The 11,742-nt window shown below is 64.8% G+C and overlaps 1 protein-coding gene across 1 annotated transcript; it reads right to left on the reverse strand.

The window, feature by feature from the left end:
* Window positions 1-4: 4 nt before the first annotated feature.
* On the reverse strand, window positions 5-10,673 carry TBC1D10A (TBC1 domain family member 10A). The gene is made up of 9 exons (XM_080366163.1): window positions 10,384-10,673; window positions 7,436-7,535; window positions 4,291-4,398; window positions 3,835-3,941; window positions 3,059-3,173; window positions 2,727-2,792; window positions 2,205-2,394; window positions 1,614-1,768; window positions 5-1,386 (listed from the first exon to the last, which is right to left on the reverse strand). Exons 1-9 carry the CDS (start codon window positions 10,587-10,589, stop codon window positions 994-996), a joined length of 1,440 nt encoding a protein of 479 aa, XP_080222289.1. The 5' UTR covers window positions 10,590-10,673; the 3' UTR covers window positions 5-993.
* Between the last annotated feature and the right edge of the window lie 1,069 nt (window positions 10,674-11,742).

Raw genomic sequence — 11,742 nt, forward strand, 5'->3', positions numbered from 1 at the left:
GCTGTGCCTTTACACAATCCTGCTTTATTTACCCCTTTGTACAAAACCGTTTTTTCCCTGCTTTATTTTACAAAGCCACCCCCGGCCCTTGGGGAGGGCAGGGGGGAGAGAGGGGACCCTGCAACCAGGGAGCACCTGGCCGCTCACCCACCCTGTCTCACCTCTGCTGGGGTCTCGGGGTGGGTGGCAGCGGTGGGGAGAGCCCCGACAGGGCAAATGCTCCCCCCGAGCCGTGGGGAGCCCAGGGACGGGGATGGGGGGCTTTAGCCCCATGGTCTGGCATCAAATCCTGCTGCCTCCAGCTCCCAACCTCCGTCCCTGTCCTGCAACGGTTACTGCCACGGACGAATAATAAATAGGCTCAGTGAGTAGGTAAATTTGGTACTATATATAGGGCTACAGCTTGATATATCCTCACTACATAAAGAGGAGGGGGGGGAAAGGGGCCCCCCCAGCTCCTCGCGTACCCCCAGTCCCCCTGCGCCAGGCGCGAGTGCTCGGGAACTGGGTCTGGGTCTGCCCGGGTGGGCAGAAGGGTGGGGGCTATGGGAGGGACCCTGGGGGCCATGGGTCGAGGGGCTCTGGGACAGGGAGAAGGGCCCGAGGGGCAGCCTGGCCCCTCCGGCTGTGGGGAGGGAGTTCAGGTGGCTCAGCCACCCCCTGCCAGGGCTCCCACCGCTCGTGGTGCCAGCACCCTGCCGGGGTGGGCACCCAGCGCAGACCAAAGGGGTCTCCTCTGGTCACATCTGGCCAAGCTCCTGCGAATGCCCCCCAGCTTTGAGCCTGCCCCGAGCAGGCATCCCTGCACGCGGGGACCACGGTGTCCCCATGCAGCCACACCAGCCCCCCCGTCCCCATCCCTGCAGTGCAGAGCCCCCAGCACCGGGTGCCACGGGTCCCCACATAGCCCCCATCAGCGTCCTCGAGCCCGGGTCCGTGCGCAGCCCAGCTGAGCCCGGCTGCCCGGGGTGCGGACCCAGCACCGCGCTGGCCCTACAAGTACGTGTCCTCGCTCTCCCGGGAGCTCAGGCTCTCCTTGGACTGGTGGTGGGGGGAGACCTGCGGCTGCAGCAGCTCCCGGGCCGAGCCGGGGGCCCCGTTGCCCTCGGCCCCAGGGCCGTTGGCAGGGCTGGCCGGGCCCTTTTCTCGGGTCTTCTCCTTGCTCTTGCGGGCCTTGGGCACAGGGGCAGGCCCGGGGGAGACGACGATGGAGGGGACGGGCTCCAGCGCTTTGCGGGTGGGGGGCTCGGCCTCGCTGATAGCCTTGGCGCCGTGCAGGCGCGGGGGGGACTTGCACTGCAGCTCCCCGTGCGTCTCCCGCCACTTCTTCAGCTGGATCAGGTGCTCCCGCTCGATCTGACGCTCCGTCACCGGCAGCTCGATGACCTGCAAGGGACGGGCCATCAGCATCTCCCGTCAGTGACAGTGCCACCCTGGGTGGCTCTGCACCCCAGGCACTGGGGCAGGGTCTGGGATACCCCACCAGGGCAGAGGCAACCCCAAATCAAAGCCTTTTGGGAACTGCCCCCATGCTGCACCAGGGGCAGCCCAGTCCAGCAGCCTGGTGGCTAACTGGGCAGCACTGGGCCCCAGCACCTTCCCCAGCACCTCACCTCCTGCACCAGGAAGGTTTCCTGCATGATCTTGGGGCTGAGGGCCCTCAGCCTCTCCATGGTCTCATACTGGCCCTGGCAGGACTTGAGCTTGTCCGAGGAGCCCAGGGTGTGTTTGAGCAGCACAAGGCCCACTCGGAAGATGATCTTCACCCCTGCAAAGGGAGAGGTGAGGCAGTCAGCACCCAGCAGGACAGGGTGACGCCGCCACCATGTCCCTCCAATGCTGTAGGGTACAATATGCATGCCCTGACTGCTAGCAGGACCAGGAAGAGGGGGGATTTGGGATGGATGTGCCCCCAAAACTCCAGCGAAACAGCCCAGCCTGCACCCCGGGCACGTGGCTGCCACAAATCTGCTCTACGATGGGTCCCACGTGCCAGGCACAGGGAAGCAGCCACAGCAGCGCTCCTGCTGCAGCCCCGGGTGCCATCCTTTGCCTTACCCCTTTGTACAAAACCATTTTCCCCCGCTTTATTTTACAAAGCCACCCCCAGCCCTTGGGGAGGGCAGGAGGGAGAGAGGGTACCCTGCAGCCAGGGTATGGCTGGTCACCCCAGGAGGAAGAGGAGGACAATGGGGAGCTTCTACCTTCACAGAAGAACATGTCCCAGACGCGCAGGACAGAGCTCCAGGGCAGTGTGCGGGAGAAGGCGCACATGAACCACTCGGTCATGTATAGGATGGGATCGATCTTCTGCTTGCTCAGGTGCTTGTAGGCCACTGGTGAGACCTTGTGCAGCAGGGAGAAGAGGATCTGCCCATCCAGCTGAATGGCCTCCTGCAGGAACAGTGTCAGGAGCCCCAGTCAGTGAGCAGATCAGCTCCCCAGTGCCTGGCCCCAGAGGAGCAGCAGCCCACCCTTTAGACCAGGCTACAGGAGCAGAGCTGTGCCCCACAGATGCCGGCAGCAAAGCTACGTTTAGCTCCCCATCTCTGACTGTGGGATGCTCCTGGGGCCACAGCACAACATGGAGTCCATGGGAGCACCCAGGATCTCCTTGAGCTTCCTTCTTTCTCCAGGGTGAGAAGCTGGGAAAGCTTGAGAGCTTTCGGCCTGGAGACATCACAGGTCCCTGCTGCCACCAAAGACACCACGGGCCCTTCACTCACCAGCTTCTCACTGTAGTAGCCGGGGAGGTACTTCTCGCAGATCTGCACCAGGCACCAGAACGCTTGCTGCAAGCCAAGGGACAGTGGGTGAGCACCCAGGTGTGCCCAGGGGACATCACTACAGCCCCCACCCCGCTCCCAGGGACCAAGGGAGTGGGCAGGAGGAGGCAGAGTGTACCTGGGACAATGGACACCTCCCTGCACCGGCCAAGCTCTGGGGTAAATGGGTGCCGTGAGCCAAGCACTCTGTCCACCCCAGAGACCCACACCTCCCCCTGGTTCCAGCTCTGTGGCCACTAGCTCTCCCTGCCCTCCCAGGCACGTGCCCATACCTCGGCTGGCATGTGCATGAGCAGGACAGCAGCGATGGGGGCCTGGGCCTGGCAGTAGCCTTCCTCTGGGCGGTACAGCGTGTATGCCTTCAGCACCCGAAACAGGTCCTGCTGCCTGCAGAGACACCCCAGGGATGGAGAGGTGGAGAGAGGGCAGGAACACGGCCCAGCAGCCTCCCCCATGGGCCCTATCAGCACTGGGCATCACATGGTGATCTGGCTACCAGCCACCACTCTTCCCACTCGAGCTTGGGTCAGTCGCTGCTGGGATCCCTCTTCCTCACAAACCCAGGGCTACAGGACACGATAACCACAGCTCTGCTCTGGGAAGCTCTACCCACGGAGGCCCCATCCTGCCCGGATCCAAGGGGCAAAGCAGGAAGATGACCATCTCTCAGGGTGAGCCGTAGCTGGGCAGGGACCCAGCTGCAAGCACAGTGGCACAGATGCTCCCCGACACGTGGAGAACAGCATTTCCCTGTGAAATGGATGCCACAGCTGGCCAGTCCCTCGCTCTGCCCTCCTGCCATGGCAATTCCCACCCCACTGGGTGTCAGAGCTGGTGCTGAGGGCTGCAAACCACACACTGTGCTCCTGGGAAGCCATCCTGGTTTTAGCCCATGCCTGGATGCCCGGCAAGCTGGGGGGTATAAGGACCGTGGGGGACACTGTGGGGGACACTGCGGCTCCGTGAGCTGCTATAGACAGTGCCCACCCCGCAGTGCTGCTCCGAACTAGTGGCTGCCGAGGACCTGACACACAGCAGCTCCACTTACCCATGGCCTCCGCGCGAGACAAACATCTCATGGAAGGGGAACTGCCGATGGAGATCTCGCTCGATCACATCCAGCCACTTCGGGTCTCCCGTGAGAAGATCCAGTTCCTGAGGAGGAGAGGGCTGGGGTCAGCAGCACCCCAAACCAGCACGGTGCCGGCCCTTCTCCAGCATGTGGGGCCAGGGCCCGCAGCAAGCCCAGGGGAGCCAGCAGAGCAGCCACAGCGCTGGACCTGCGCCTCTGCCTCAAACATGAGCCCCATCAGGTCATGGGTCAGCCCATGCTTGCTGGGACACTAGCCCCCTTGAACCACCCACCCCCCGCAGCGGGAACAAGCAGTTTCGGGGACCCCAACAGACGCCCCAGCCCTGGAGGCAGCAGGAGCCATCCCAGCACTGTCCTCCTCCGCCAGCATCCCCACCCCAGCAGTGTAGGAAGGTCCTCAGCAGCACTCACATCAAACTTGCCGATGTTCTGCTCCAACTTGACCTTACTCCCGGAGAGGTACTGCCAGGCACGGCCCCGCAGAGAGGGTGGGATCCCCTTCTGGCACCGCAGCCGGATCTGTGCGGAGAGACATGGCCGTTACGGGGGAAATCATGGAGCGGTGGGGATCAAAATGACCCTGGCGCAAGATGGGAGCCAGGCCCAGCACCGCAGTCGCGGACTGGTCCCCTGCTGCCTCCCTGTTACAAGGGCACGTCCCCCTGCACCCCCAGGGACAGTGTGCCCAGCCACGTGTCCCGTGACAGCACCTGGTGTCACACAGACCTACAGGACAGCACGGGGACAGGCAGCCAGAGACCCTGCTCACCCCTCTCCCCAGCCCAGCACTTAACACGCCAGCTGGGATGGCAGCCAGAGCCGCACCAGCGAGAGGGAGCTGCAGATGGCCGCCAGGAGCCCAGCCGAGGCTTTGTGGCTTGCAAACAGCTCCAAACAAGCCCAGCTCTGCCTCACAGCAGGATCCTGCCGAGAACTGGAAAATCAAACACTGGAGCCAAAGTGGGGAGCGAGTGGCTCCCTCCCCGCCCCGCACAGCCCGTGGAAAGCACTGGGGACACAGGGGAGGGCTCTCCGACCCCCAGCCCAGCCCTCCTGCTTGCCAGTGGGGCCATGGAGAGCCAGGAGGTGCAGCGTGCCGAGTGTCTCAGCCTTTCCGCCTGCTCATCCCGGGCAAAGGGCAGGACTGGCCCCAGCTCCGCATGTGGCTGACTCCTGAGGCCCCCAGGGCCACTGACTGCCCACAGACGGCCACCAGTTTCCTTGGTGCAGGGCACCAGCCAGGACCAAAGTCCAGGTGGGGCAGTGCTGGTACCTACCCCTCGGCAGCGAGCTGAGCCACCTCAACTCTGCTGTTGCCAGCACCCCAGCAGGGGCCAAAACCAGAGACACTCCCCCCCCCTCCCACTCCAGTGCCCAGGGAAGCAGCACCATCTCCCCCCTGTCCTCAGCCAGGGCATGCAGCAAGGTGGGGCCCGTGGGACCGGTGCTTTCAGCAGTTACCCCACATAAAACCCTGCAAAAGCTCAGCGCAGCCTCGGCGCTTCACGTCCCTGCTCAGGTGGCACATGCCAATTGCTGGAGATGCACCAGGGCTCTGCGAGCCATGGCTGACAGCTCCCAAGAGCTTCTCCTGCCTGCCCAGAGCTCCTTTTCCCCGTTTGCTTGTGTAACTTGGTAACAAGCGGTTCCATTTCTAAGCAGCCCAGCCCAGCGTGGTGGTAACGCCATGTCCCCGGGAGGGTTTGCTGCTCCCTTGCTGCAGCACTGCTTGTTTGTCCTGGACCCCAGAGGGCTTTTGTGCCTGCAGGAAACGCAGCGGGCGATGCCCAGGGCGGCTGCGGGCAGCTCTGCCACTGCTGATGGCTCCCTTTTCAAGCCGGTCCCCTTCCTGCTGGCTAAGCTGCCAGGAAGGAAGCTGTGCTGCTGGGTTTTGGTTCGGCAGCCTCTCCAGCTGGCCAGGCTCAGTGCAGCCAAGGCCAAGCAGCTGCGCATCTCATCCCTCAGCCCCACGCAAGGTCCTGCCATCACCGCCACACTGGGGGTACCTGGCCCCCAGGATCCCACCGTGCCCTTCCAGGGACCAGGAGCGTGCCTGGGCTGAGGGATGCTGAAAGCAAAGAGCAGTCGGAGTGCTGCCTGCCCCCAGAGCAGGGGGAGCTGCCCACGCGTCTGCCCTCCCTCGGTCTGGCTAGAAGGGGCAAGGACCAGCACGTGGCACTGGCACAGCTCGGCGCCACAAAGGACGCGGGGTTGTGGTTCCGCTGGGATCTGGGCCAGGCAGGCGAGGGAAGGAGCGTTTCGGAATCCTGGAGCGGTGCAGGTGTGAGCGAGCCCGGCAGGAGCTGGCCCAAGAGATCCCTGGGCCGTTAGCCAACCCCGGTGAGGCAGCCAGAAAAGTACCGGGGTTTTTCAGAGGCGCAGGGAGCTCCTTCGGAAGCAGCAGGGCCCGAGCCACGCAGCATGGCCCTGTACCAAAGCAGCCAGGCTTCTGCCAGAGCAGGGGCTGTCGGCAGCATCCGCAGCCAGGCCTGGCACTCTTCCCCGAGCAGCCCCAGGGCTCCAAGCACAGAGCAGCTCTCCAGATCAGACCTCAGAGGCTCTGGGCATAGATTTTTGCTGCAGGATGGACTAGACAGCACATCAGCCCCACAGAGACCCCCAGGAGCTCAGCCCAAGCACGAGGGAGCTCCTCTGCCAGACGTACGCCTGCCGGAGCATTCACCTGAGCCCGGAGGCCAGGCTGCGGCACGGCTGGAGAGCAGCGGAAACTGCCTGCAGAACAAAGCACCCGCCTGCCGCGGCCTGAAAAGCTCTCCCAAATCCTTTGCAAGCAGCCAGGAAAGAGATGAGGGATTCCTGCATCATTCACCAGGCACTGAGCAGGGACAGCGCTCCAGGAGCACAGTGCACAGAGCGGTGCCAGGAGGCTCTGCCAGCGAAGCAGGAAGGAGGCAGCAGCCCTTCGGCCACTCTCTGGCACTGCTGGTTTGTCCCAGCAACCTCACTGCTTCCAGCAGACACAGCAGCAACCTGGGACTTGCTGCATCCCATCTCTGCCTCATCCACAGGCTCAGGAGGTCAGGGAGCACCAACAGACCGAGCCATGGAGCCACCCAGCACACACACCACCATGAATCTCCTGGGGACCCCAGCTTGCAGCCCAGCATCACGCACATCAGGCTCAAACATTTCCTACCCAAAGCTTTTTTTGGTCTACAAGATGCTCAGAACAGAAGTTTCCATGACTGAACAATTCCCATGGCTGCCTGCAGACAGCCAAAGCAGCCCTAGGAAGGCTCCAGCCTGGCGGGGAACAGACGGGGGCAGGAGCAGGCTGGGTCGGGGACTGCAAGCTCAGCCCCCCACAAGCTCCAGCTTCCCTCCCACCATGAGAAGCGTCACAAGGAGAGAACAGCCCATTCAAACCAACAGCATCCTCCAGAGGCAACGCGTCTGTCTGTGGGGACCTAGTGACACGCAGGCTGCCCCAAAGCCTCAAAGGGACACGGCTGCACCCGGCTGTCCCTCCCTGCTGCTTCCTCTCGCCTGCACAGCTGTCCCGGGGGCAGCCCCAGGGGACAATGCTGCCCCTTACCTTCTTGTGTTTTTTGGCCATCCACTTGTCCCAGTTGTTGAGCATATCCAGCCATTTGGACTCCCGCTGCCGCAGCACCTCCAAAGGCACCTCCTCCAGCCTGCGGGACGGGAGGGAAGAGGCCGGTCAGCACGGTGCCAAGCCCTCCCTGCAGCGCAGAGTCCCCCCCATCCTCTCAGCACCCTGGGTGCCCCCCAGCAGGCACAGAGCCTGGCCAGGACACACTCGAGTGCGCCGGTGTTTCAGCAGCTGCTCGGTGCTGCCGGAAGCGCTCACCACCCATGAAATCACTGCGCCAGCGCAGCCCCAGCTCCTCAGCAGTTCAAAACCTCTTGGGAGCAGCCTGCGCTGCACCGACTGCATGCCTCAGCATCCCTGGGGAGCTATGCCCAGAGAGAAGGGCATGGCAAGAAGGTGAGGAACCGGGGAGGACATCCGGAGGCGATAGCTGAGCTAAGCAAGGTCCAATCCACCCTGCGGGGGCTGGCTGCAGACTGTAAAAGCCGGGGCCATAAGCATCGTGTCATCCGCACGGCCCGTCGTGCAAAAGCCTGGCGCTGCTCCAGCCCCGGCGTTGAGCCCGGCTGAGGGTCCCCCAGGAGGGAGGGGAGTGTTTTCCAGCAAGCTCAGCCTAGCCAGGGAATCCAATTTAACCCTGATGTTGCCGCAACGCCAAAGCCAACGAGGGGGAAGTCGGCACTGCAGAAACCCCCTGGGTCCCTCCGCCTTTTGTCAGTGAGGACACGGGGTGACAAACAGCTTGGCCAGGCCCTGGGCACAGACATCCCAGGGAGAGCAGATGCTCCTTTGGGACATCAGTAAAGAAGGCCAACTCCAGCAGGCTTGACGCCTTCCTGGCTTTCGGCATCCCAGGAGCAGCCAGATCATTTCCAAGGACCCGACAGTGGTCTGGGTGCTGAGCATCCCCCAGGGAGACGCCAAGCGCCCAGCCCCGCTGCAGGACACCAGGCCCTGCCTCCTCCCAGACCTCTCTGCATGGGGAGCCGGAAGGCAAGCAGCACAGCGCGCCCAGGGCCACATCCAGCTGGCAGCACTGCCCCGCTCCCTGCCCAGCCCTTCCCCGCCGGCTCCCACCCACCACAGCGGGTCAGCAGGGCCAAGAGCGATTGTTTCAGAGCAAACCCGCTCCAAAGGGATCCACTTTGCTTGGTGGGGCCACCCCACCCTCCCCAGCACGGGCTGGGCACGGCCAGCAGCACAGCCCGGCACGGGGATGGAGAGCACGCTGGCCCCGAGCCGGGGAGCCTGGGCTGCCGGAGGAGCTGGGGCTCTCCGAGGCGTGGGAAGCTTGGGAGCGCTGGACGCTGGATCCAGGAGCTGGCTGTGGGCCTGCTGGAGCCCAGCCAGCCCAGACTGGAAGCTGTTACCAGCTGATGGCTGCTTGGCAGCGGGCACAGAGCAAGGACCAGAGGCATTTCAGATGGCCAAGGCGGGGAGGACGAGGTGAGGGCACGCCAGGCCGGGAGGCGGTGATGCCCTATGCAGGGAAGGCGCTCCTTTGCATCCACACTGTGGGCGACCACAGCTCAGCACTTCCTGATGCCCCCAGACCCTCTGCAGATGCTGGGACACCCCACTTGCTCTCCCTATGCTTCCCCAAACCCTTCCAGCTAGAAGGACCCCAACTCTGCCATCCACGGTGGAAGGCCACGTACTCCTGTTTATTCCTGGACAGACAGAAACCAGATAAAAGGCCTGGAGGAGAGCAGGATTTGGCCCCAGCACATCTGCAGGGCGTGGGAGGAAGGCTCAGTCCCCAGTGCCCACCCAGTCACCACACTGTTGGCACCCCCAGGAGCAGCCACTCGCCTCCAGCACCAGGAGCTCCAGCCAGGGGAGCTGCTGCCTGCTGGACCCCAGGGACAGTGACATCCACCCCAAGCACCCAGGGATACAGGAAACATCCCAAACACACGGCAGGTGGCCAGGATGGGGTGCAGCACCCTAGGCAGGAGAAGCCACCCAACTCCTACGGTGCTGAGCTGCCAGCCTGGTGGGCAGGGACAGGGTTTATCACCCCGAGCAATGCACCTTGCCCAGCACCAGCAATCCAACCCACGGTGCCTCCTCTCCCTGCGGACTGGCCAAGTAATGCCCGTAGGTTAGGAGGGATGAGTGCCTTGCTCGTTGCAGATGGGGAAACTGAGGCACGGAGCCCAACCGACACCACAGCACGCAGGTGTGCAAACCACCAGGGAGCCCCCTGCCAGCACCGGCCCAGCACCGCCATTGTCCCGTGCTTCTCTGGGCGTTGCTGCGAAGCCGCGGCCAAGAAGGCAAACACCAAACATGCTGCCGAACCAGCTCGCCAGCAGCCCTGAGCGCATTCCTGGGTGCCAGCACCAGCCCGGGGCCCAGCACTTCCTCGCCACCGGCGCCGGTGGCCCTGGCACGCCGCCGAACGGTGGCTCGGCCTCTCCGGTTTGACAGCGGCCAAAAATACGCCGGAATGCGGCGCTCGGAGCGCGGGGTAATCAGACACTGACCCCGGCGGGACGCCCGGGCGCTGCCGGCAGCTCCCGCCATCCCCCCGCTGCCGGCCCTCCCGGGGGCGCGGGGCCGGCTCGGAGCGCTCACCGCGCACGGGCCTGGCCAGGGCCTGGGCCGCCGGGGGAAGCGGGACACCCCGAGCGGCCTCTGCCGGGACATGGGCTCCCCCCGCCGCTGCGGTAGCGGCCTCGGAGCCCCCCGGAGCCTCGGCCGCCCGCGGGCCGCCCCGGGGGCAGCTGCCGCCCTTCTCCACCGCTGCCGAAGGCCCCGAGCGGCGGGCGATCCCCACCCGCCCGGCACGGGAAGAGCCGCTACCGGCCCGGCCCAGCGGCCCGCAGCCCGGCCCTGCGGGGGCGCTCGGGGCCAGCGGCGGCCTCGGCCGGGCCGGGCGCGGCTCCCCCAGGCGGCGCGGCTCCCCCGGCCCCGGCCCCACTCACGGCCCCTCGGCGCTGCGGCTGCCCACGATGAAGCCGAACTTATCGACGCGCCGCTCCTCGGGGCCGCCGCCGTTAACCTCCGAGTCGGACCCGAGCGAGCTGAGCTCGTCGCCGCCCGGCTCGGCCAGGCTCTCGCGGGTGCCGGCCAGGCCCTGGTGGCGGCTGCCGGGCGAGCCGGGCCCGCCGCCCCCGCGGCTCTTGGCCATGGCGGCGCGGCTCAGCGGCGGCGCGGCCGCTCCTCCATGCCGCGGCCACGGCGGCGGCCACGCCCCCCCAGCGGGACGCGCCCCCACGCCGCGCCGCCATTGGGCGGGAGGGGGCCTTCGGCCAACCAGCTGCACGGGTGGGCACGGGGACCGCCCGCCTCGGGAGAGGACTGGTCAAGCGGGCGGGAGGGAGCTGTCCGTCAGGGCTTTGGCCCCGCCCCCCGGCAGTGAGCGCTGGGGCAGCGCCTGGGCCGCGCTGAGCCCAGAGCGGGACCCCGCCGGCCCGGCTGGAAGCGCCCATAGTGGGGCAGCACGGGGATGGGGGCGCTAGGACCAGTCTCCCCAGGGCGATGGCTGTGCTGCAGCCCGGGGTCCCCCGATAACACAGTAACACAGACGTTTTATCCCTCGGTATTCCCAGGGTCCTGCCAGGCTGGTAAAAGGGGCTGGGCTGGAAGTGTCACTAAAGCACCGGCGCCACGTTCTGCCAGAGACATGAAGGAAACATGGGTCATGTTGGGCACCAAGCGCCACGGTGGCTCGTGCCACCGAGCACAGCTGGAGGAGAAAGGGTGGATGACCTTAAGCACAGTCCCGGCACGTTTGGGCCCCACACCGGATGTAAAAACATGACTTCTCCATTTCAGAGTTTTCTTGGCGGTTTTGTTCTTTTTTTAAAATCAGCTCTGGAAAACACCACTTGCTGCCCTGTTTGGTTTTCTCCAAGACTGGACTACTGTCTAATTTTTAAAAGCAAAAGGGAAGTCATTACCACACCTTCCTGCATGGCAGGAGCGCCCTACATCCACCAAAGACCCTGCCCATGCCTGCCAAGACACTCTGAACTCAGCATCTTACAGCAGGGACCGGAGCAGGCTGCCTTTGTGTGACAAAGCACAGCAGCCCTCACAGACACGTGGGCATCTGTCAGAGGGAGCAGCTGGCCCCTATGGCCAGGGGACTGCCGGCCACCTGGGCTGGGCCAGCGCCAGGCACCTTCCCTACAGCAACAGGGCTTCCTCCCACCCCCCTGCCCTCTGAGAGGAGCACAACAGAGGTGGGAGGATGCTGGCTCTTCCCTCCTGCTTCATCTCCTCTCCCCCAAGTGCAGAATACGGTAAACAGGATGTTCCTGTAATGTCTGACCATCACA

This window comes from Falco punctatus (assembly GCF_963210335.1).
Source record: "Falco punctatus genome assembly, chromosome: 1".
In the NCBI taxonomy this organism is placed as follows: Eukaryota; Metazoa; Chordata; class Aves; order Falconiformes; family Falconidae; genus Falco; species Falco punctatus.

Coding starts and splice junctions, on each gene's coding strand:
- TBC1D10A (XM_080366163.1), bottom strand. CDS start 10,589: ATGGCCAAGAGCCGCGGGGGCGGCGGGCCCGGCTCGCCCGGCAGCCGC. Junction 2,395..2,726: donor GCTACTACAGTGAGAAGCTG/GTGAGTGAAGGG, acceptor CTGTTCCTGCAG/GAGGCCATTCAGCTGGATGG. Junction 1,769..2,204: donor GGACATGTTCTTCTGTGAAG/GTAGAAGCTCCC, acceptor CTCCCTTTGCAG/GGGTGAAGATCATCTTCCGA.